Raw genomic sequence first — 26,031 nt, 5'->3', positions numbered from 1 at the left:
ACTTACATCAGAATGATTTTAGGTAGATATTTCAATTCTAGCACATTTTAGAATATACATGCTTAACATCTGTCTCACAAACTTCTCTAGGTAAACAGTACCAGCTTTTAGTCTCCAGTGCCTGTTTGGGAAACAAGCAATAGGTTATTTGTAGGAGGCAGGTGTTTCCTTGCTAGTAAAATCATTTAGCCTAACCATTTCCTGATTTAACAGATTAGGATACTTCATCAAACAATGCCATTTAGTTTTACTACCTATTATTTGTTTGATGTCCAAAGATCTTAAGAACAGGCAACAGCCACTGTAGATCAATAAAGACCATTAGATAATGTGTGTGCTTAAATTAGGGAGGGCATCTGATGCTGTTTCTCTCACCTCAAAGGCAAGCTAGAATGTTATGCCCCCATGGCGCTGCTTTCTTATAGGTTTGAGGAAATAATGTCATTCAGATGGCATTTCCTCCTCCTGAGCAGATATTCAGAACTAAGTTTTATACCAAAAGTTATTGAATGTGCACACCTGTAACACTGTCTAACAAACAAAAGCCCTATACATCCCATTTAGCTCTCCAGTTACACAGTCCTGGGGTATGGAAGATTTATGTCAGCTCTTTGAGTAGTCAAAAAGGATATTCCCTGAGGGGGGTACAAGACAGCAAATCTTCAAGGCTTGAGATCACAGCAGGTTTAATAAAGGAAGAAGAACAGATGTCAATTTAAAAGGAGGGCATTATGGAATTGTAAAACAAAAAGTGACACGCCGAGCAACACTTTCTCCCAATATAAATAATGTTAGGAACATATGCAATATGCACAAATACACTTATTTTTCTTTTAAAGATTGCTATTATTTTAAACAATTCTTATTTTTACATTCAAAACAGTTAACATACTTTAACCTGTACCTTTATTAAAAAGCTAGGTCAATAAAATAATAGAGGAGTATATGGGAAAAAACATAGCTATTACAAACTACGGACTATAGTTAATAGTAATATTTTAATATTCTTTTTTCAACAGTAACAAATTTACCACACCAATACTATGGGTCAACAATAGGGGGACTTAAGGGGTATAGGAGGGTTTGGGTTTTATTTTTTATTCTTATTTCTGTTCTGGAGTAATGAAAATGTTCTAAAATTGATCATGGGGATATATGCACAACTATGTGATGATAATGTCAGTAATTGTATACTTTGGATGGTTTGGGTGGTATGTGAACATATCAATAAAATTGAAAACAAAAACTAGGTCAATTGAGGAAAAGCCAAAAAAAAAAAAAAAAAAGCAGGGTCAATTGGCACTTCATGTTGGATATAAAGACTAACAAAAAGGAATTAGGTCTGCTCCCTGAAGTGAAACAGAATAGGGAAGGCCCAAGGTTTCTGGACAAAGATGAACTGAGTTCTAATATCCCCTCTCTTTGGGCACTCATCAGGGAGAGGGACTGAGAGAGGGAAATTGAGTTTCCTTAATGGCTAATGACTCAAGAAAAGAATGGTAGGAGAAAGAATGTCTTTCTAGTTCTCTCTATATATCTAACAGTCTTCAGTAGGACATAAATAAGTTTGGGATGGGAATACATTCTTTTAAAGCTAGCTGGTGCCTGCCTTTCTCCTTGTCCCCACTCCCTCTATCTCACAGGTACACAGATATCATCTCTCAGGAAGACGGCTGACCACAGGGTGTAACGGAGCAGGTGGCTAGGAAGGTGTGCCTTACTGGATGGAAAGCTAGAGAGCAGCCCGAAAAACAATGGACTAACAGGTACACCCAGAGGATCCAGATGCCTTACACGGCGGGGAGCAAGGCTTATGAAATGCATGTTCTTCTTCTGGTAAGCAAAATATTTATGAAGCTCCATGATTCAACAGTAGAAACTAAAGACATTCTTTACTCTATTTCAATGAAAGCAGTATTTCCCTCTCTTGTTTGGATATCATTTTTTAGACGCGAAATATATTTAAGATCTTGCATTGAGCTTATAATTTTAATGAGCACATTTGCAAGTCAACACATGTCAGGAGAAATACTCACTTTTCTAAATGATTAGAAACTTTCTTCCTCCTAGACATTAAGCCCCTGGAGGGCAGTGTCTATGTCCAATTCATCCTCAACCTGCCCCCCTCTTACGTACCATGATACCTTGGCTCAATGTAGGCATTTAATGAATATCTGTTGAATGACTATTTGGATAGATAAAATGTAATATTAGAAAGTGTTTTAGGAATTTTATGATATGAACTATATTTAATTTCAACTTATTCAAATTGAATTGGTTAAAGAATTAATCTTTGTCTCATTTTCCATGATGAGTGTATTTTAAGAGTAGATTAAGTTTGTAAATCTAGAAAAGCAAATAATTACAAAAGCAGCAACAAAATCTGTGCTATTTCAACTACTCTTTTACCTTCTGTATGTCTTAGAGCAAACAATTTCAAAAATGAAGTTTTCATAATCACAAATCAATAGAGCTCTGCACTTTACTGTCTAAGGTGTTAACAGAGCGCCAACAAAGCCCAAATTATTGCTGATAACAGGTACCAACACATCAGTTGAATTACTCATTTTTCTAAATGACAAGAAACACTTATTCAATTTTTTAAGTCATAGCCAATTATTTATTTGTTTTGTGCTTTTTGGTTAAGTACTTCAAGTTCTTATTGCACATACAATATAACAGAGTATAAAATAACTCCCATCTATTATATATCTTTAAACTGGAAGAACGAAAATATAATTTCAAAGTGTTATAATCAGAGGTTAACATAATAATACACCTCACTAATTAAATGTGAGATTTCAAGTGGTTGTTTTTAATGTTGATATACTTAATAATAGAACTGAGGGCACTCTTTATAAACATGAAAAGTAAAGATGCAAAAAGCTAGCTGAAATAAACTTAGAAACAAATTATTCTTTAAAGGGTAGAACACGTGGCTTTATAAAAATCAGCCCCCATTATGAATCACCTTATTTGCTATCTTAAAGGTTTTATAGCTTCCCATGAAACTTATTACCTTTTTTTCATGAGTGCGTTTTAAATGACTTTTCTCCATTTGTAACTTATTTTCTTGATCCTGTGAAGAATAAATGTTTGTTTTTATTACAATTAAAATTAATGCTAAAATTGGTAATATAATGAAATCAATCTATTTGACTATGAACTTTATTTCAGAATTTTGCATATTATTGAGAGAGTCCTAGCTGTACAATTGTCTAACTCACAGGTAAAAAGTTAAGTAACTTTAAACTGTAGGGCATAAAACCTTATTTATCTGAAGATGTTGCTACTCTCAAAAGTACCTACACTTTACAGTAAGAAGCTTTCTACCCTTTAGGATTAGAAGATTACTTTAAAATGACCAATTGAATCAATATGGAAATGATAAATCTGAAGTTGTATTTTATACCAATCCCTAGTACTTTTTGACCACATGAAGAAAGGAGAGATTTAAAAGATGCAAAAGAAATAGAGAGAGAAGGAGAAAAAGAGAAAGAAATTATGAAGATGGGCAAACAGTAATTTAAAAGGTGGAAAATTATCCTAAAATATTAACAGATTTATAAGATTCATATTTTAAACTAATCTCAAAAAAGATTATTCAAATTAAAATTACTATTCTTTATGGTCTATATCCCTTTAGTATCCACCTTTGTTAATTAAAATAAATAAGATGAAAAATTATAAATGCAATAATAGAATAGAATCAACAGCTACTTGCATTTCTGAGTTGTTTGTTGAATCATTTATGCATATAAATCAATAAAAGGAAAGGGGAGTTTTCATCATTGGTCTTCTGTGTAAAAATACAGGACTCACCCTTAGTTGTTGCTTCCTTTGATGTTCTGATTCTTGTAACTGCTGTTTTAATTGACAGATGTTCTGTTCTAATTCTTCAATCACACCAGATGCCTAGAAGGATTATAAGAAGAATTAAAGAGCAGAATAATAATTTTTGTACCATCCTATAATTTCTGGTAGAATAAATTTACCTTTTTTTCCTGAAAGTTCAATCAAAATTAAAAGCATCTATAAATCTGAATGAAAAATGTTTTCAAAGAAAGCACAAAAATTAACCTATTAAAATAAAAATGTAAGTCAAATTTTTCATAGTATTTAATGTTATGAAAATGTAACACTGATACAAAATACTAGATTTACAGATAACTTTTTTTATTTTAATACCAAATCCACTGGAAAATTTAATTCATAAAATATCAAGTAATTGACAACCTTAGAATTGGAGGCATAGGATTCTCTTAGCAGAAAGTTTCAATTATCTGACAAAAAAGTGTGTGGGTGCAGGAGAGGGTGCATATGGGCTCAAATATGTGCAGGTGACGACACAAAAACTAAAGCAGACGCAAGATTTCAAAACAATAATACTATATACAGTTACTCTACAAAGTGTATTATTAACACAACTGAGCTTATATTCTCAGAGTTTTATATAAGTTTCCTCCTTTAATTAAGAACTATGGTACTTGAAAGGACTAAAGTGCTTCTTAAAATGCTCTGTGTATTACAGCAGAATTCAGTTTAAATATTTATATTGTCCTCTATATTAGGCATTTAGCATTTTCAATGCCAACAAAAATTCTTGAAGATACAGTTATTTCAAGAATAAAGCAAAGTAGAGACTAATTTCAAATCCCAAATAGTTAGCTCCTGACTCTCTATGGCTATATGCCAAGTAAAGTAAAAAACTACTTTCTGCAGATGTATCTACCAGTATATATAATACCTTAGAAGCTGAAAGACCATGTTCTTGTTTCAGAAAGTTTATATCAGCATCATATTTGGTCTGTAATAATTTCATCTTTTGCTCATAATCATTTATAAGAAACTCTTTCTCTTTATGTAGAGCGTTGCGCCTAAAAGCAATAAAAAATAAAATACACCACTTTCATTATTTTTAGAATCAATCTCTAAAATAAAATTTTTTATATCAACTAAATCTAAATACACTCTCTTTCAGCAAATCAAAAAGTATCTACACTTTGGTCAACTTTTTAGAAGCACTGTTTCATATGTTAAAAAGGACTTTAAAACAAAACAAAACAAAAAAAAAAAACAGCATCATTTAGTTGGAAACCTCCTGAGGCTGAATACACAAAGTGTGATTAATTTTAACAAGTAATTTACAGAGTCAATAATCAGTACATCATAGCCACACCTGAGAGATATCTGACTTCAGACAATACCTTGCCTTTACTTCTTGTAATTCACTACATGTTAGCTGGTAACATCTCTCAAGTTCCAATTTTTCTTGAATTAATTTCTGCCTCTGTAAATTACTGTTTTCGGCTTCTCCAGTCAGTTGCTGGACGCGGGCCTCCAGTTCTTTGACCATCTGGTTCTAAAAGAATAGGTCATTGTTAAGAAAGGCTCTGACTGGCTCTATAACACTTCTTTATCATTAAGCAGACTGAAGAAAATATATGACCTCCTAGAGATAGAAATGGAAAAAAAAAAAAAAAAACAAACGTAGCATAAACCACACTAGCAAAAATTAAATCAAACTTCTAAATTAAGCAAGTCTTAAAAAAATAAAGAATGCTTTCTACTATAAAAGTAAGACCATTATGGTAATATACTTTCAGTCATTCATTCATTCAACAGATATTTACTGAATCTAGTATTATTCCAGGATTTAGGAACATAGCAGTAAATCAGAGCGATCAAGTCCCTATCTTCAAGAAGGTTACATTCTATGTATCTGTATAAGTTTAGATTTGTTAGGTGAGTACTCAGCAGTGTTCTTTGCTCTTCATTTGAAGTTTTACATTTTTTTAATTATAAAAGGAATATAATATTTTAAAAAGGAAATGCATAACCCCAACATTTTAACAGAGAAACTATTATCACATAAATACATAGGAATATTTCATTACATAATTGCAGTATTAGTACACAAAATTTTCATTCCTGCTTTTTTCCTCTTATTATTTTTTAGGGAGCACTTCTCCATTCTCTAGACTTCAAAATTATCCCTTTACTAAATCATTTCTCTATTAGCTAATATTTAATTTATTCTGAATTTTTAACCTTTAGAGGACTGCAATTTAAAATTTGGATGAAGGTATTCGTGACCTTCTATGCACTTTACTTAAAATTAGAGTAAGCAAGTATTAGCTGTAGAGACAAAACTTGGTTTCGGCTCTAATAATTACGTATCAGTAAATGTCAATAATTAGAAAATATCAGTAAGATGTTCCAATTAATTGTTCTTTTATGCTCTTTGGAAGATAAAACTTTAAAAATAAGATTTAAACATTAAATAATATTACAAGCCTGACATCCTTTCTTCATTTCATTTTTTTTCATTAAAATATGCAGTATTATATAATTTAAATTTTGCTGCAACAGCTTCCAAATGTGTAAAATGAAGATAATTATACCTAACTTAAAGCATGGTATATAGATTCATTGTTTAAAATACATACAATTTCTGGCTCCGAACCTTTCCCATGCTCTGATTTCTTCTCCGTGCATCCTACTCACTTTGTTTCTTTATTAAAGATCCCTCTGCTTTAGAAGTTCCTTTCAGAAGGTAGTATTAATTTTCTAATATAAATCCTAAACTCTCCTAGTTTCCTGAATAGTAACTGACTGGAAGAAATAGAGAGCAAAGTGTATCTCTTGCCTTCCAGTTTTAAATGGTGGACTAAAGATGATATGTATCCCTTCTTCTCTTGAAAATTATTGAACAGAGACAAGAAGTACTAGAAACAGAAATGCAAACTTCATCTTAAGCCCTAGGAGAGGAACTTCTACCTCTGGCTATGATGCAGTAGCTTGCAGCAGACCATACTCCCACTGAGAACAAAAGGCACAAAAAAACATCTGTTTGAAGGCAATGGAGACATTCCAAGGCAGCAGGACTTAAGGAGCCAGAATATAAGGGAGTCAGAGCAAGAAACCTCAGAAAGATGATTCAACGTTCGGTAAGCTGCCTTTACCCTTTAGGCATTTTCCAAATCTTAGAAGAGGAGAGTGGTGTAGAGAAATCAAAGCAGAGAGTGGCCAAGGCATCCTGGACTTCAGGAACCAAGATTCCTGAGATTACAGAGGCACAGAGAAGTGAGCTCCATACAAGCAATTATCTCAACGCACTGCCAAATTCTTAACATGCGCCACAACAGAGGCCAAGAAACCAATGGGAAAACCTGAAAAGCAGAGCAGGGTTTTCAGCAGTATCACTTCACTTAAAAAATTAGAGATTCTCCAAGGAGGTGGGCTCCTGGTAATGTTGCAGGCTATGAGTATGGATTTGTGTTGTGGTCTACAACTAGGAGTGGAGGTGAACAAAATGTAGACCAAGCCTGACAAAGACTGAAACACAGCCTCCAGTCACTTCAGTCCCTGACTAGTAAGGTAAACTGTCCCCACAATAGCTGTGTCTCAGAGGTTAGGGCAGATGCTCTCTGGAGGAAGATATCATCTCAAGCCTTTATTATTTTCATACCCAATGTCTGACACAATCAGAAACCACAAGTCATACTAAAAAATAGAACCAGGAGGGGGAAAAAAAAAAGTATAAATAGATACACACATAGTCCAGATATTGAAATTTTAAAATCTATGACATATTTGTTATTCTGACCCACAATATATTAGGAAAGTCTGCAAAATTCAATGGCAATAAAATAGATATGCATGAAAACTCCGTAAGAAGATAACTCATGGCTGTAGATCTTAGAAACAATTATCCAAACTAAGAGGCAAACAATCCTTTGTTTGGATCTATGATAACAGATGCTCTATATCTTCTCGGAAACCAATCTTGCATGAAGAAGCTAGAAAGGCAGCGCTCAATGAAAACATCATATAAACCATATTTGCAGGAAGCAGTCTAGGACTATGGTATGAGCAGCCTTGCAGTGGCCTATAATGGTGGGCTACAGAGTAATAAATCCTAAAATAATTCATTTGCTTACACTCCTGCATGGTAAGCGATTCCCTGCTAACATGAAACTTGGCCTTGGTCCTAAATACCCAGAAACTTTATTCAAATAACTGGCTCAGAAAGAAATGTGCATATTGAAAGACGAGTAATTATAAAAAATAGTCCAACATCCTATACAAATATACAGTAAGGAAATGGGAGGAGATGTAGAAAGAACAAAATGCAAATTAAGAACATTTTCCAAAAAAACCTAACATGACAGATTAAAAACCATATGAAATGTATCATAAGGAATATATTTTAAAATATAGTTGATCCTCATTATTCATTGATTCAATATTGGGGAATTTGTCTACTCACTAAAATATTTTTGTAACCCCAAAATCAATACTTGTAGCACTTTCATGGTAATTCACAAATATGCACATACAATGAAAATCTTAGCTACCCAACACACACATTCTGCGTCAAGGTCAAATAAGGCAACACCTTGCTTTCTCCTTTCAGCTTTCATACTGTAAACAAGTGTCCTTATTGCAGTAAATTTATGGATTTTTTTTTTTTTTGGTCTCGTTGTCCTTTTTTCTTGGTGATTTCTTTGTTTAAAATGACTTGCAAGTGTAGTGCTGAAGTGCAGTCTAGTGTTCCTAAAGACAAGTTGGTTGTGAGGGCCCTCATGAAGAAAATAATGTATTAAGTAAGCTTTGTTCACACATGGTTATAATGTTGTTGGCTGTGAGTTCAATGTTGATGAATCAACAATATATATTAAATAAGATGTCTTTACACAGAAATACACATAAAACGAGGTTATATATTTATTGGTTAGTGAAAATTATGTGGGAACCTTACTCTGTATTTCCCCTAGGAGCAATGGTTCAGTGTTCTTTAATTCAGTATGTGCAGTGACTTTATAGAACACAACATCTGTGAATAATGAGAATCAATTTTATTAAAAATTATTACATCCATGAAAATGTAACAAACTTTATCTCTATTTAAAAATCCATTAAAAATATATATATAAGAACTCAGGTAAGCCATAGCTAGAGAAGGCAATAAAACATGAGCACATGGATCTCAGGAAAAGGGGAAAAGGGAAAAGAAGCATCATGAAAATAAGAGTGACAATGAAAACAGCTCAAAGAAAAGATTATATATATGGGGAAAAGCAGTAAGAAGCATGATGAAAAGCCTGTGGAAAGCCAGCAAAATAAAAAGTGGAATGAGTAAAAATAACACAAAAAAGCAAACAAATAGAAAGGAGTCTAACATTTACGTAATTGTTGTAACTGAAGAAAAGAACTAAAATAGTAAAAAGCATGAAAAATATTAAAACTCACACTACCAGAAAATTTTACAATAAAAGGAGACACAAGGGTGTACTATAAAACTGACACAGAATGAGCAATGCCAAGACATATGGTATTTAGTTTGAGCAGCCTAGGAAACTAAAACAGCCCAGTAACAGAAACTTAAAATTCCCTAAAAGGGCTCAATGGCAGATTGGAGCAGACAGAAGAATCAGTAAACTTAAAGGTAAGACAATTGAAATTATCCAGTCTGAAGAGCAGTAAGAAGAAAGAATGAAGAGAAATGAACAGAGTCTGAGGAACCTGTAGGACACCATCAAGTGCACCAGAATAGTCAAAGAAATAATGGGTAAAAACTTCCCAAATTTAATGAGAGACTGAAAATACAAAACCAAGGTGTTCAATGACTCCAAACGGGATAAACCTAAACAGACCCACACTGCACCATGTTATAATCAAATAGTCAAATGCCAATTATAACAAGAAAATTCTGGAAGCCAAAAGAGAGAAGCAATGTGTCACATACAAGGAAAGGATCCTCAATCCGATTATGTGCTGATTTCATATCAGAAACCATAGAGGCAAGAAGGCAGTGGGACGACACAGTTAAAGTGCAGAAAGAAAAAGAGCACTAACGAAGAATTCTATAACTGGCAAAACTACCAATCAAAACTGAAGGAAGATCAAGACATTCTCAGATAAACGGAAGCTGAGGGAGTTCATCACCATTAGACAGGCCCTACAAAGATGATGAAGAGGGTTCTTTAGGTTGACAGGAAAAGCTATTAGACAACATAACAAAACTGAATGAAGAAATAAGGATATCTGGTACAATAATGACTTGGGTAAAAATATAAATGCTAATATTATTGTATTTTTTTTTTGTTTGTAACTCCACTTTTTCCTTCCTACAGGATCTAAAAGACAAATGCATAAAATATAAAAATAAGTTGTTTTGGACTCATAATATATAAACATGCAATTTGTGACAAGAATTACATAAAAGTAAGGGAATGGAGAGTTATAGGAACATAATTTATACATACCATTGATATTTACTGGTATCAAAGTAAGAGAGTGTTATAGATTTAGGATGTTAAACTTTAGCCCCATGGTAACTATAAAGAAAATATCGGAGAATATGCAAGCTCACAGAGACAGAAATTAGAGTACAGGTTTCAAGGGAGTGGGGCAGAAGAAATGGGGATTTAATACATAATGGGTATAGGGTTTCCACTTGGGAAAGTTTTAGTAGTGGAAGGTAAGAGGGTACAGCAACATTGTAAATATGAGTAATCCCAATGAATGATATACTTAGGAGTGGTTGAGATGGGAAAGTTCATGTTTTATATATCTTCTGAGAATTTGAAAAAAGAATGGGCAACTAAAAGACAGTAACAATTAAATGCAGTGATTCTGGACTGGATCTAACAAAGGAAGAAAAAAGGCTCAAAAGAATATTATTGGAACATTTAAAAAAAATAGATTTGAAAAATTTGGATTATAGACTCTAAGCTTTATAACAATGTTAAATTTCTTGAGCTTGATGACTGCACTTAAGGTGGTTACATAAGTGAATATCCTTGTTCCTAAGAAATATCCATGGCAGTATTAAGTGTTCAAGGGACATGATGTATACAACGTACTCTCAGGTGTTTAGAAAATGGATTGATAGACAGACAGATGGATAGAAAATATATCTTACCCATTCTTTGCCCAAAGAATGTACATGCATAGCTCAGGTTTCATATATAAAGCAGATATATATACATTCTTTAGCATTGTATATCTGAGACCCACCAAATGAGCAATGATAGCACAGTGGTACTGTATGTAAGGAACTAGCACACAATTGGGAATTCCTGGAGTTGTGCAAAACAGAATAGTTACCAGAGGAAAGGGAAAGCCTGGTAGTCAAGAAGAGGATTCAGAAGTAGAAAAACAGATGGTAGTCAATGAAGCTGGAATGACTAGCTAAAAGAGGGATGAGAGCAGCAGCAGAAGAAAATGGGTATGGTATGAGTAGGTTAAAAAAAATGATTCAGATACAAATTCTTCAAACACTGAACACCTGCTGAGACTTAACTGTTATTAGAAGCTGGAGTGATATCGTGTACAAGGACACTATTAAAGGTGGAACTACTATGCAGGTAAGCATAATAAAAGATGAAAAAGTAACTTCTGCAATTAAACACTTTATTGAACAAATACTTTTGTATATATTGATACCAACTTTCTGATTCAAGAAGCAAAATGTGATGTCAGTCATTCATTTTATTATATTAAAAGCATTTTCTGACCCCTCACAGTGTTTTACACACAATTTTAGGCACAAAGCAAATATAAGAAATTTAAAGCCTATAAAGCAAAGACTGTAGACATATATGAAATACCTAAAGAACAATATTTAGCCAAAATAATTTTTAACTGCATATAAGAAGCAGAGACAATACAAAATAGCAGACACCTCAAAATGGGTTAAAAAAATATTTAGGAAATAAATACTGGTGTAGAATCATGTCTTACAGGTTCTAACAGTGGAGAAGGGGAATTCAGTGGTACATAACAACAGGATCAAGGAAAGAACAAGTAACCGTATAGGAAATGATACGCAGATTACCTTGAGTGCAGAGGAAAGAGCACACTGGCAACTCAGAAATGGCACTTGAAAGACTAGGTTGGAGTTCCTGAATGGACATAGCTTGGAAGCAGAAGGAATAACAGACATTAGATTAGATATTCAAGTCCTTGATCATGGGGAAATGGGCCAATTTGCATTTGTGGGCTATGGAACAAGAGGAAACAATGAAAACACCCAGCAAATCACTGCAGGAGTCCAGGAATGAGGCAACAATGGCCTGTACTCAATTGGTCGCTGTGGAAACAGAAGAGGAAAGAACAGATCCAAGAAAGTTTTCAAGGAAGTAAATCGTATGACTCAGAAAAACATTAAATCAGGGAGATGAAAAGTGGCAAAGAAAAAATCTTCCAGATTCAAAATCTAATGTGCCAAGAGAATGATAATGCCAAATGGGAAATAAGAGAAAACTTGGGTAAGGCTACTATTTTGTTAAGAAACATCATAAACATTATTTTCAAGAAGTTGAATCTTAGGTAATATAAAACATCCAGTGGGCAACTCTACTGTAGACAGTATAAGAAATCAAGACCAGAGATATACATGTTGGAGTTTTACATACAAACTTTGTTTGAAACCCTGCAAAAGCTATTTTTTCTATTCTTTTCTGGATGATCAAAATCTTTACAAATTAAATACTGAATTAAAAAATAAAGAATACTGGATAGCTCATGGAATCTTTTTGTAACTGAGAAAATCAGGTTTAAAAAAAAAACAAAAAAACAAAAAAAAACTGAGAAAGTGCAAGAAAAGCCAGGTAATCAGAAACATTGACAAAATCACCCCACAGAACCAATCCAGGGACGACACCATTGACACCATCTTTGAACACCAGAGACCTCAACTTGTACAGCTGCTACAGCCCTACTAAACCTTGTCACCCCCGGAAAGTGGATGTTACTGACACCACTACCTCAGCCTCTACCAAATTCAACTGCTTACAGCTACTGTCTTTGTGTCTTAGTTTCCTATTCTTGCAGTAACAAATAACCACAAACTTAATTACTGCCTTAAAACAACACAAATTTATTATCTTACAGTTTTGGAGCTCAAACATCCAAAATGAGATGGCGGGGCTATCTTCCTTCTGAAGGCTCTAAGAAAGAATCTGGGAGAGGCGGGGCAAGATGGCGAATTGGTGAGCTGTATGTTTTAGTTACTACTCCAGGAAAGTAGGTAGAAAGCCAGGAACTGAGTGGACTGGACACCACAGAGCAATCTGACTTTGGGCATACTTCATACAACACTCATGAACATGTCGAACTGCTGAGATCAGCGAAATTTGTAAGTTTTTGCGGCCAGGGGACTTGCGCCCCTCCCGGCCAGGCTCAGTCCCGTGGGAGGAGGGGCCGTCAGCGCTGGGAAGGAGAAGGGAGAACTGCAGTGGCACCTCTTATCGGAAACTCATTCTACTGATCCAAACTCCAACCATAGATACACTGAGAACAGACACCAGAGAATCTGAGAACAGCCAGCCCAGCAGAGACCAGACAGGCATAGCGAAAAACAGCAAAGAAAAACTCCAAACTAAAAGCGGAGGCTTTTTGGAGTTCTGGTGAACATAGAAAGGGGAAGGGCAGACCTCAGGCCCTGAGGCTCATTTGCAAATCCTGAAGAAAAACTGATCTCTCTGCCCCCTGGATCCTTCCTTAATGGCCCTAATTGCTTTGCCTCTTAGCATTTCAATAACCCATTAGAACTGCAAGGAGGGCTCTTTTTTTTTTTTTTTCCTTTTTTTTTCTGTATCTAAAACAATTACTCTAAGAAGCCTAATACAGAAAGCCTCAAAGACTTGCAATTTGGGCAGGTCAAAACAAGAGCAGAACTAAGAGAGCTCTGAGACAAAAGGCAATCATCCAGTGGCTGAGAAAATTCACTAACCACCACAACTTCCCAAGGAAAGGGGAGTGTCCGTTCACAGCCATCATCCTGGTGCACAGGAAACACTCCTGCCCGTCACCAGCCCCATAGCCCAGAGCTGCCCCAGACAACCCAGTGTGATGGAAGTGCTTCAAATAACATGCACACACCACAAAACTGGGCGTGGACATTAGCCTTTCCTGCACCCTCAGCTGGTTGTCCCAACTGAGGACACACTGAAGGTGGAGCAGTGTGAATTAACAAAGCCCCACTCAGCCATCATTTCAGCAGACTGTGAGCCTCCCTACACAGCCCAGCAGCCCAGAACCGCCCTGGGGGGATGGCACTCACCTGTGACATAGCACAGTCATCCCTCAACAGAGGACCAGGGGGTGCACGGCCTGGAAGAGGGACCCACTCGCAAGTCTCAGGAGCCATACGCCAAAACCAAGGACTTGTGGGTCAGTGGCAGAGACAAACTGCGGCAGGACTGAACTGAAGGATTAGACTATTGCAGCAGCTTTAAAACTCCAGGAACACCAGGGAGATTTGATTGTTAGAGCCACCCCCCCTCCCTGACCACCCAGACACATGCCCCATATACAGGGCTGGCAACACCAACTACACACGCAAGCTTGGTACACCAATTGGACCACACAAGACTCACTCCCCCACTCACCAAAAAGGCAAAGCAGGGGAGAACTGGCTTGTGGAGAACAGGTGACTCGTGGATGCCACCTACAGGGTAGTTACAGAAAGTGTACTCCACGACCCTGTAGATCTGATAAATTAGAAATAAGGACTTCAATTGGTCTACACATCCTAAAAGAACCCTATCAAATTCAGCAAATGCCAAGAGGCCAAAAACAACAGAAAATTATAAAGCATATGAAAAAACCAGATGATATAGATAACCCAAGCCCAAGCACCCAAATCAAAAGATCAGAATAGACAAAGTACATACAGCAACTAATCAAAGAACTAAAGATGAACAATGAGACCATAGTACAGGTATACAAAGGATATCAAGAAGACCCTAGAAGAGCATAAAGAAGACATTGCAAGACTAAATAAAAAAATAGATGATCTTATGGAAATTAAAGAAACTGTTAACCAAATTAAAAAGATTCTGTATACTCATAGTACAAGACTAGAAGAAGCTGAACAACGAATCAGGGACCTGGAAGATGACAGAATAGAAAATGAAAGCACAAAAGAAAGAATGGGGAAAAAAATCAAAGAAATCGAAATGGACCTCAGGGATATGATAGATAATATAAAACGTCCGAATATAAGACTCATTGGTGTTCCAGAAGGGGAAGAAAAGGGTAAAGGTAGAGGAGGAGTATTCAAAGAAATTGTTGGGGAAAACTTCCCTAATCTTCTAAACACCATAAATACACAAATCATAAATGCCCAGCGAACTCCAAATAGAATAAATCCAAATAAACCCACTCTGAGACATATTCTGATCACACTGTGAAACACGGAAGAGAAGGAGCAAGTTCTGAAAGCAGCAAGAGAAAAGCAATTCACCACATACAAACGAAACAGCATAAGACTAAGTAGTGACTACTCAGCAGTCACAACGGAGGCGAGAAGGCAGTGGCACGATATATTTAAAATTCTGAGTGAGAAAAATTTCCAACCAAGAATACTTTATCCAGCAAAGCTCTCCTTTAAATTTGAGGGAGAGCTTAAAGTTTTCACAAACAAACAAATGCTGAGAGAATATGCTAACAAGAGATCTGCCCTACAGGAGATACTAAAGGGAGCCCTACAGACAGAGAAACAAAGAAAGGAGAGAGAGACATGGAGAAAGGTTCAGTACTAAAGAGATTCGGTATGGGTACATTAAAGGATATTAATAGAGACAGGGGAAAAATACATATGACAAACATAAACCAAAGGATAAGATGGCTGATTCAAGAAATGCCTTCACGGTTATAACATTGAATGTAAATGGATTAAACTCACCAATTAAAAGATATAGATTCGTAGAATGGATCAAAAAAAAATGAACCATCAATATGTTGCATACAAGAGACTCATCTTACACACAGGGACACAAAGAAATTGAAAGTGAACAGATGGAAAAAAATATTGCATGCAAGCTACCGCCAAAAGAAAGCAGGTATAGCAGTATTAATCTCAGATAAAATAGACTTTAAATGCAGGGATGTTTTGAGAGACAAAGAAGGCCACTACATACTAATAAAAGGGGCAATTCAACAAGAAATAACAAACATAAATGTTTATGCACCCAATCAAGGTGCCACAAAATACATGAGAGAAACACTGGCAAAATTAAAGGAAGCAATTGATGCTTCCACAATAATTGTGGGAGACTTCAACACATCACTCTATCCTACAGATAGATCAACCAGACAGAAGACCAAGAAGAAAACTGAAAACCTAAACAATCTGATAAATGAATTAGATTTAACAGACATATATTGAATATTACATCCCAAATTACCAGGATACACATTCTTCTCTAGTGCTCACGGAACTTTCTCCAGAATAGATCATATGCTGGGACATAAAACAAGGCTCAATAAATTTAAAAAGATTGAAATTATTCAAAGCACATTCTCTGACCACAATGGAATACAATTAGAAGTCAACAACCATCAGAGACTTAGAAAATTCACAAATACCTGGAGGTTAAACAACACACTCCTAAACAATCAGTGGGTTAAAGAAGAAATAGCAAGAGAAATTGCTAAATATATAGAGACGAATGAAAATGAGAACACAACATACCAAAACCTATGGGATGCAGCAAAGCAGTACTGAGGGGGAAATTTATAGCACTAAATGCATATATTAAAAAGGAAGAAAGAGCCAAAATCAAAGAACCAATGGATCAACTGAAGAAGCTAGAAAATGAACAGCAAACCAATCCTAAACCAAGTAGAAGAAAAGAAATAACAAGGATTAAAGCACAAATAAATGACATAGAGAACAAAAAAACAATAGAGGATAAATATCACCAAAAGTTGGTTCTTTGAGAAGATCAACAAGATTGACAAGCCCTTAGCTAGACTGACAAAATCAAAAAGAGAGAAGACCTAAATAAATAAAATAATGAATGAAAAAGGTGACATATCCACAGATCCCAAAGAAATTAAAAAAATTATAAGAGGATACTATGAACAACTGTATGGCAACAAACTGGATAATGTAGAGGAAATGGACAATTTCCTGGAAACGTATGAACAACCAGACTGACCAGAGAAGAAATAGAAGACCTCAACCAACCCATCACAAGCAAAGAGATCCAATCAGTCATCAAAAAGCTTCCCACAAATAAATGCCCAGGGCCAGATGGCTTCACAGGGGAATTCTACCAAACTTTCCAGAAAGAACTGACACCAATCTTACTCAAACTCTTTCAAAATACTGAAGAAAATGGAACACTACCTAACTCATTTTATGAAGCTAACATCAATCTAATACCAAAACCAGGCAAAGATGCTACAAAAAGGAAAACTACCAGCCAATCTCCCTAATGAATATAGATGCAAAAATCCTCAACAAAATACTTACAAATCGAATCCAAAGACACATTAAAAAAATCATAAACCATGACCAAGTGGGGTTCATTCCAGGCATGCAAGGATAGTTCAACATAAGAAAATCAATCAATGTATTACAACACATTAACAATTCGAAAGGGAAAAATCAAATGATCATCTCAATAGATGCTGAAAAAGCATTTGACAAAATCCAACATCCATTTTTGATAAAAACACTTCAAAAGGTAGGAATTGAAGGAAACTTCCTCAATATGGCAAAGAGCATATATGAAAAACCCACAGCCAGCATAGTACTCAATAGTGAGAGACTGAAATCCTTCCCGCTAAGATCAGGAACAAGACAAGGATGCCCGCTTTCACCACTGTTATTAAACATTGTGCAGGAAGTGCTAGCCAGGGCATTTCGGCAAGACAAACAAATAAAAGGCATCCAAATTGGAAAAGAAGAAGTAAAACTGTCATTGTCTGCAGATGATATGATCTTATATCTGGAAACCCTGAGAAATCGACGATACAGCTACTAGAGCTAATAAACAAATTTAGCAAAGTAGCGGGATACAAGATTAATGCACATAAGTCAGTAATGTTTCTATATGCTAGAAATGAACAAACTGAAGAGACACTCAAGAAAAAGATACCATTTTCAATAGCAACTAAAAAAATCAAGTACCTAGGAATAAACTTAACCTAAGATGTAAAAGACCTATATAAAGAAAACTACATAACTCTACTGAAAGAAATAGAAGGGGACCTTAAAAGATGGAAAACTATTCCATGTTCATGGATAGGAAGGCTAAATGTCATTAAGATGTCAATTCTACCCAAACTCATCTACAGATTCAATGCAATCCCAATCAAAATTCCAACAACCTACTTTGCAGACTTGGAAAAGCTAGTTATCAAATTTATTGGGAAAGGGAAGATGCCTCGAATTGCTAAAGACACTCTAAAAAAGAAAAACGAAGTGGGAGGACTTACACTCCCTGACTTTGAAGCTTATTATAAAGCCACAGTTGCCAAAACAGCATGGTACTGGCACAAAGATAGACATATAGATCAATGGAATCGAATTGAGAATTCAGAGATAGACCCTCAGATCTATGGCCGACTGATCTTTGATAAGGCCCCCAAAGTCACTGAACTGGGTCATAATGGTCTTTTCAAGAAATGGGGCTGGCAGTATTGGATATCCATATCCAAAAGAATGAAAGAGGACCCCTACCTAACACCCTACACAAAAATTAACTCAAAATGGACCAAAGATCTCAATATAAAAGAAAGTACCATAAAACTCCTAGAAGATAATGTAGGAAAACATCTTCAAGACCCTGTATTAGGTGGACACTTCCTAGACTTTACACCCAAAGCACAAGCAACAAAAGAAAATATAGATACATGGGAACTCCTCAAGCTTAGAAGTTTCTGTACCTCAAAAGAATTTCTCAAAAAGGTAAAGAGGCAGCCAACTCAATGGGAAAAAATTTTTGGAAACCATGTATCTGACAAAAGACTGATATCTTGCATATATAAAGAAATCCTACAACTCAATGACAATAGTACAGGCAGCCCAATTATAAAATGGGCAAAAGATATGAAAAGACAGTTCTCTGAAGAGGAAATACAAATGGCCAAGAAACACATGAAAAAATGTTCAGCTTCACTAGCTATTAGAGAGATGCAAATTAAGACCACAATGAGATACCATCTCACACAGATTAGAATGGCTGCCATTAAACAAACAGGAAACTACAAATGCTGGAGGGGATGTGGAGAAATTGGGACTCTTATTCATTGTTGGTGGGACTGTATCATGGTTCAGCCACTCTGAAGTCAGTCTCGCAGTTCCTTAGAAAACTAGATATAGAGTTACCATTCGACCCAGCGATTGCACTTCTTGGTATATACCTGGAAGATCGGAAAGCAGTGACACGAACAGATATCTGCACGCCAATGTTCATAGCAGCATTATTCACAATTGCCAAGAGATGGAAACATCCCAAATGTCCTTCAACAGATGAGTGGATAAATAAAATGTGTGTATATACACACGATGGAATACTACACGGCAGTAAGAAAGAACAATCTCTTGAAACATATGACAACATGGATGAACCTTGAAGACATAATGCTGAGCGAAATAAGCCAGGCACAAAAAGAGAAATACTGCATGCTACCACTAATGTGAACTTTCAAAAATGTAAAACAAATGGTTTATAATGTAGAATGTAGGGAAACTAGCGATAGCAATTAAGGAAGGGGGAACAATAATCCAAGAAGAACAGATAAACGATCATGGGTAAATTTAACGTTCTGGGAATACCCAGGAATGACTATGGTCTGTTAATTTCTGATGAGTATAGTAGGAACAAGTTCACAGAAATGTTGCTATATTAGGTAACTTTCTTGGAGTAGAGTAGGAACATGTTGGAAGTAAAGTAGTTATCTTAGGTTAGTTGTCTTTTTCTTACTCCCTTGTTATGGTTTCTTTGAAATGTTCTTTTATTGTATTTTTTTTTAATTTTTTTTTAATTTTTTTATTTTTCATACAGTTGATTTAAAAAAAAAAAAAAGTTAAAAAAAAAACAAGGGAAAAAAATATGCAGAGTCCCCTTGAGGAGCCTGTGGAGAATGCAGGGGTATTGACCTACCCCACCTCGATGGTTGCTAACATGACCACAGACATAGGGGACTGGTGGTTTGATGGGCTGGGCCCTCTACCACAGGATTTACCCTTGGGAAGACTGTTGCTGCAAAGGAGAGGCTAGGCCTCCCTATAATTGTGCCTAAGAGCCTCCTCCCGAATGCCTCTTTGTTGCTCAGATGTGGCCCTCTCTCTCTCTAACTGAGCCACCTTGACAGGTGAACTCGCTGCCCTCCCCCCTACACAGGACCTGACTCCCAGGGTTGTAAATCTCCCTGGCAATGCAGAATATGACTCCCGGGGATGAATCTGGACCCAGCACCATGGGACTGAGAGTATCTTCTTGACCAAAAGGGGGATGCAAAATGAGACTAAGTAGTTTCAGTGGCTGAGAGACTTCAAATGGAGTCGAGAGGTCACTCTGGTGGACATTCTTATGCACTATATAGATAACACCTCTTAGGTTTTAATGTATTAGAATAGCTAGAAACTACCAAACTCCAACCCAGGAGTCTGGACTCCTGAAGAAAATTATATAATAATGTAGATTACAAGGGGTGACAGTGTGATTGTGAAGACCTTGTGGATCACACCCCCTTTAGTGTATGGATGAGTAGAAAAATGAAGATAAAAACTAAAGGACAAATGGGGTGGGATGGGGGGATGATTTGGGTGTTCTTTTTTCACTTTTATTTTTTATTCTTGTTCTGGTTCTTTCTGATGTAAGGAAAATGTTCAGAGATAGATTGTGGTGATGAACGCATGCATAACTATGTTATCATATTGTGGACAGTTGATTGTATACCATGGATGATTGTATGGTGTGTGAATGTATTTCAATAAAACTGAATTTAATAAAAAAAAAGCATACATTAGAAAAGAAGATCTAAAGTAAGTAATCTAAGCATAACTTTCCACTCGTTAAATGTGGGTTGCACATAATGACTTCCTTCCAGTGAGTACAGAATGGAAAGGGGGGGAAGGTTGATGAGAAGAGTAATTTCATAGTGAAGAAACCTAATGAACCCTAACAAACCCTATCTCAGCCAGGTGATCAAGGTCAACATCAAAAGCAATAAATCACATGGATAGTATGTCTCCTTGATAAAAATGGCACTTTACCTCTCTGTTCTTCCTCCCCAAACCCACAACCCAAGTCAAATCATGAGAAAAACATCAGATAAACTCTAATAAAGGGGCAACCAAAATATGCCTGACCAGTACTCCTCAAAACTGTTAAGGTCATGAAAAATAAAGTAAGTCTGAGAAAAGGTCACAGCCAAGAGGAACCTAAGGAGACATGAATATAAATGCAATGTGATCCAGGATGGTGGGATCCTGGAAAAGAAAAAGAACATTAGCTAAAATCTAAGGAAATGTGAATAAACTATGGACTTTAGTTAATAATAATGTATCAGTAATGGTTCATTATTTGTAACAAATGTGCCCTGCTAATACAAGATGCTAACAACAGGGGAATCTGAGTGTGGAGTATATGGGAACTGTCTTTCAATTTTTTATCAACCTTAAACAGTTCTAATGGTCATCGTATTAAAAATGATGACCTCATGCTATTTTAGGATTTATCCTTTATGATCATTTTGGGGTTGGGTAGAGAGAGGAATGCTGGTAAAGACCATAAAATGACAAATTCTAGTTATCTCAATGAGTTGAATGAATTGCTCTATGAATTATCCTACCTCACTACTAATAAGAGATAACAAAAAACATGAAGTGTGTAAGGTCTTTTCATACTCTTCAAGGTATGGGTCTAAAGCTGCATAGGGGCTCCTGGATGGAATTCAGAGTATCAGGGAGTTTGAATGAAAAAAAAATTTCATCTTTATTTTCACTAACATAACCATACTCTAGCATTTCTTTTCAACTTTGAATGTAGTCAACAAATCAAGTACTATTAGCAATACCTGTGACTAACAGAAGTCACAGATATTTATTTTTATTACAGTGTTGGACAATCACTAAATATTGTTTACTCTCATCGTTATTTAGCAATTACAGTAATTATTAGGTCCACTAATAAATCTTGATATTTATTGCACTGATAAAGAAGCATATATATTACTGTATCACAATTTCTATTATTAATATTATAATCTTATCTATTTTATTAAATTTAAAACTAATATTCTGAGAGGGAGTGCACAGACTTCACCAGATTCCCAAAGGGGTCCATGGCACACAAAAAGGTTCAGAACTCTACTTATAAAGCCTAGATTCTCAATAAAGCCACCCACAGACTTTCAGTGTGACTTAACCCTGATAAGAATAAAGACCTATCATTTTACAGTCTTCACCTCTCCAAGCATCTAATAATTTTCCTATAACTTTATAATCAAAAGTTCTAATATCTGCTTTAAAAATGTGTCATTTACATGTTTTTACTATGAGTTCAATACCAAAAGACATAAGTCTGATAATCTATACAACTGTCTGCTTACAATAAATGGCACTGAAACAAAACAAGACTCAACAGAAAAGGAAAAAAAAACCTGAAAGAAGAACAAAAGAGAGAAACTAATTCTCAGTGACAGTCTCGTCTTTCATCTGAAGCCATGCCTTGAACTCTACCTTGTTTAATTATTAAATCAGGAGCTGCTCGGCAAGATCTGTCTAGTTTTGATGGTTCTTAAATTCAATCCTACTGACAGGCTCTGTCCATTTTTCTCTATATTTACTATTACCTATGACAAGATCTGAATGCTAATTTTTAAATTCAACTTTCATTAAAAATAGAATAAAGTTTCTCTGACAGCAACCTTTTGGCTCCAAACTATCATTTTTCTTTATAATACAAATTTTTAAAAATTAAATTTCCACTGTGAAAGATATTTCTCTCTTAATATTATTTAATTAATAAAACAAACCAATGCAGTAAGTTTTTTAGGCAATCAGTGTTTCACAATCTTAACCTTAAATTTGCTTAATATATTTAATTCACTTTGTGAAAACTCAGAAAGTTGAAATGATAAAAATATATTTCAGACAAATTTGTTTTTTATCCATGACTGTGAATATCATTATGCTGATTATCCAGATAATAAATTCTTAATTTAACCCCATAAATTTGATCCACCGCCAGCCTTCTCCATGTTACTGAAGAGCACCATCATCTGCCCAGTTCTCACCTGGAGACTGATACCTGTTTCAGTTTACTAAAGCTGCCGGAATGTAATATACCAGAAATGGGTTGGCTTTTAAAATGGGGATTTATTAGCTTACAAATTTACAGTTCCAAGGCCATGAAAATGTGCCAATTAAGGCATCAACAGGACAACACCTTTTCTGAAGAAAGGCCGCTGGCACATGGCGTTCCTCTGTCAGATAGCAAGGCACATGACCAGCGTCTTCTGGTCCTTTGCTCCCAGGTTTCATCACTTTCAGCTCCTGGTTCCAGTGGCTTCCTGTCCGAGCTTCTGTGGGCCCTCTCAGCATCTCCGGGGCTTTTCTCTCTAAACTCTCTCTCTGGGCTTTTTCTGTCTTTTATTCTCTCATAAAGGACTCCAGTAAAAGGATCAAGACCCACCATGAACAGGCTGATCACATCTCAGTTGAAACAACCTAACTAAAAGGCCCCACCCACAATAGGTCTGCACCCACAGGAACAGATTAAAAGAACATGGCCTTTTTCTGGGTTACGTAACACCTCAAAACTACAACAATACCCAAGCCCATGCCATCATCCTCTCTTGCCTGGACCACCAGGAAAGCCTCTTCATTGGTCTCCTGCTACCATTCTTAGCCCCCTACAGTTTGATTTCCACACAGAGCCAAAGAGACTCTTTCAAAATATTAGCCCGATGGCATCACTTCCATGCTTTCAACCCATTAAGAAGTAAATACAAATATACTAAACATCACTGAACTGTACACTTTAAAATGGGAGAATTTTATGGCATGAAAGTTAAACCTCAATAAAGCTGCTGTTGTTGTTTAAAGAATTAAATAACATGACCTACAAGGCTTTATCTGATTTTTGCACCGATTACATTGCCTATCACTCTCCCTGTTTCCCACAGTGCTCCATCCACACTGCCTCCCCAAATGGGCTCAGCATATCCAAATTTAAGGTTCTTTGCACGGTTGTTTCCTCTGCCTCCTCAGGCCTCTACCTTAATGTTTCATCTTCACATAGGCTTCTCTAAAGCAGCACTCTCTTCCACTCTCTTAATTCCTCACACCAGTGTTGCTCAATCTTTTTTCTTATTGCCCACCTAAAGAGGCTTTTATGTATTTTTCTTCTAATTGCCTCCTCTCATGAAATTTTAATACCATAGATATACTTCCTATTTGTATATAGTCTGTGACCTTTGGAGGGCCACAAACCACTGTAATATCCATATTTTGACCCCAAGAACCAATTTCCACCTCTTTAGGGAGATATCGCCCCCAGTGACAATGCAGACCTTACACTGACTTCTTTTTCTTCATTGTACTTATCACTGCAGGCATTTCCACTTGTTTATTGGCCTTCACTCCCACTGAAATGTGAGCAGGCACAGACAAAGACTTTTTGTTCACCATTATGTCCCTATATCCCTAGCATCTAGAATAGTGCCTGGCACATTTTAGGTGCTCAGGAAACGTTTCTTGTATATGAATAAATGTAAATTTTAAATATGAACTTCCATTAACAGAAAATCTATTCATTGTTTTTCATTTTTGTACAGTACACTACATTTTTGTTAAAGTATACAATTTAGTAATAGATGAGAATATTAGAAAAAAGGTAAAGTAAAAACAAAATAATTTCAGGGATGAGACTGATATTTAAAAGCACTTTCTTGGTTCCATTAACTATCCCAATCTTGACCCTAAACATCTTAGTAATCCCAAATTTGACCCTGAACAGATCCCACATTTGACCCTGAACATCTTAGTAATAAGCAGAAAATATGATTACTTGTAAGGATCTGATATATGTATAGTAAGCCTTTCTTTTTAAATCCAATGATTTATTTTTCACAATTTTCATTTTAAAAAGGGATACACATTAAAGCAATAATAAAATAACATTTCTTACCTATCTTATTAGCAAAGGTTTTTGTTTGTATTTAATTAAGACACCCAACTTTGGTCTAAAACTGTGAAACAATGGGCACTCTCATTTAGTTCCAATAAGAGAGCAATTTATTATGCAGACATTATTTTTTTCTTTTTGACTATATCTTTTTTCTAAACTTGATAGTGAGCACATATATCTTTTGCAAATACAAAATATTTTATTTTTTTGAAGCCACAAGCACCACCATTATTTAACATTTTCTGCAAGTTATAGACAATATACAATAAACTAAATAATAAAATATTTGCTCCATACATGTAAGGGGTTAAAATATATAAGACTTACTACAACAACAAAACCCAAAATATAAAAGACTCAGGAATAAATGTTACAAAAGATATTTGAAGGAGCTCCAAGGTTTTGTTTTCTTCTTTACCTTGGAAAGCTGATTCTAAGTGTGTGTGTGTGTGTGTGTGTGTGTGTGTGTGTGTGTGTGTGTGTGTGTGTGTGTGTACACGCGTACTTACACATCCAAACATACATACAAAAGGAAAGGGCTCAGGCTAGCCTGATGGACAAGGCAGGAGGACTTCCGTATCAGAAATCAAGAATAATTATGAAGGCATAATAATGATGACAGCAAGATACCAGCAGAGGCAGAACAATTAGCCAATCAACTAGAATACAGACCTTCAAATATATTGAAATTTGATATATGACAGGTGGCATGGCAGATCAATGAAGAAAGGAGGAATTATTCAAAAGTAGAGCTGGAAAAAAATGGTCATTCATATAAAAAAATTAAGGAAATTAGATCCCTATCTCACACAGTCACAAAAAAAAAAAAAAACTCCAGACAAAAACTAAAAGTTAAAAGCAAAACTTTAAAGCTTTTAGTAGAATAATTAGGTGAAGTCTTCTGTACCTTTAATAGGAAAAGACTTGTTTAAGAAGAATATAAGCACTAGTTACGAAACTGATAATTTTCGCTAAGTTAAAATAAGAACTTCCTTCATCGAAAGATCCTCTTTCTCTAAATCCGGGGGACTGATGAATTACAATCTAGGCAGACCACCTCTCCAAGGCTGCCAGTGGGAGCACA

At 35.6% G+C, this 26,031-nt stretch overlaps 1 protein-coding gene across 2 annotated transcripts in view; it reads right to left on the bottom strand.

Annotated features, from left to right (window-relative positions):
• Positions 1–26,031, bottom strand: part of CEP112 (centrosomal protein 112) — a 560,812-nt gene that overhangs the window by 400,413 nt on the left and 134,368 nt on the right. For both annotated transcript variants that reach the window (XM_037809125.1, XM_037809126.1), the window contains 4 exons: positions 5,208–5,362; positions 4,748–4,877; positions 3,823–3,915; positions 3,020–3,079 (listed from right to left, as the gene is read on the bottom strand). In XM_037809125.1, coding sequence (XP_037665053.1) covers positions 3,020–3,079; positions 3,823–3,915; positions 4,748–4,877; positions 5,208–5,362 — 438 coding nt within the window. The remainder of the gene's footprint in view (positions 1–3,019; positions 3,080–3,822; positions 3,916–4,747; positions 4,878–5,207; positions 5,363–26,031) is intronic.

Source organism: Choloepus didactylus, chromosome 18 (assembly GCF_015220235.1).
Source record: "Choloepus didactylus isolate mChoDid1 chromosome 18, mChoDid1.pri, whole genome shotgun sequence".
Classification (NCBI taxonomy): Eukaryota; Metazoa; Chordata; class Mammalia; order Pilosa; family Megalonychidae; genus Choloepus; species Choloepus didactylus.
This window is presented reverse-complemented; position numbering and strand designations above follow the sequence as displayed.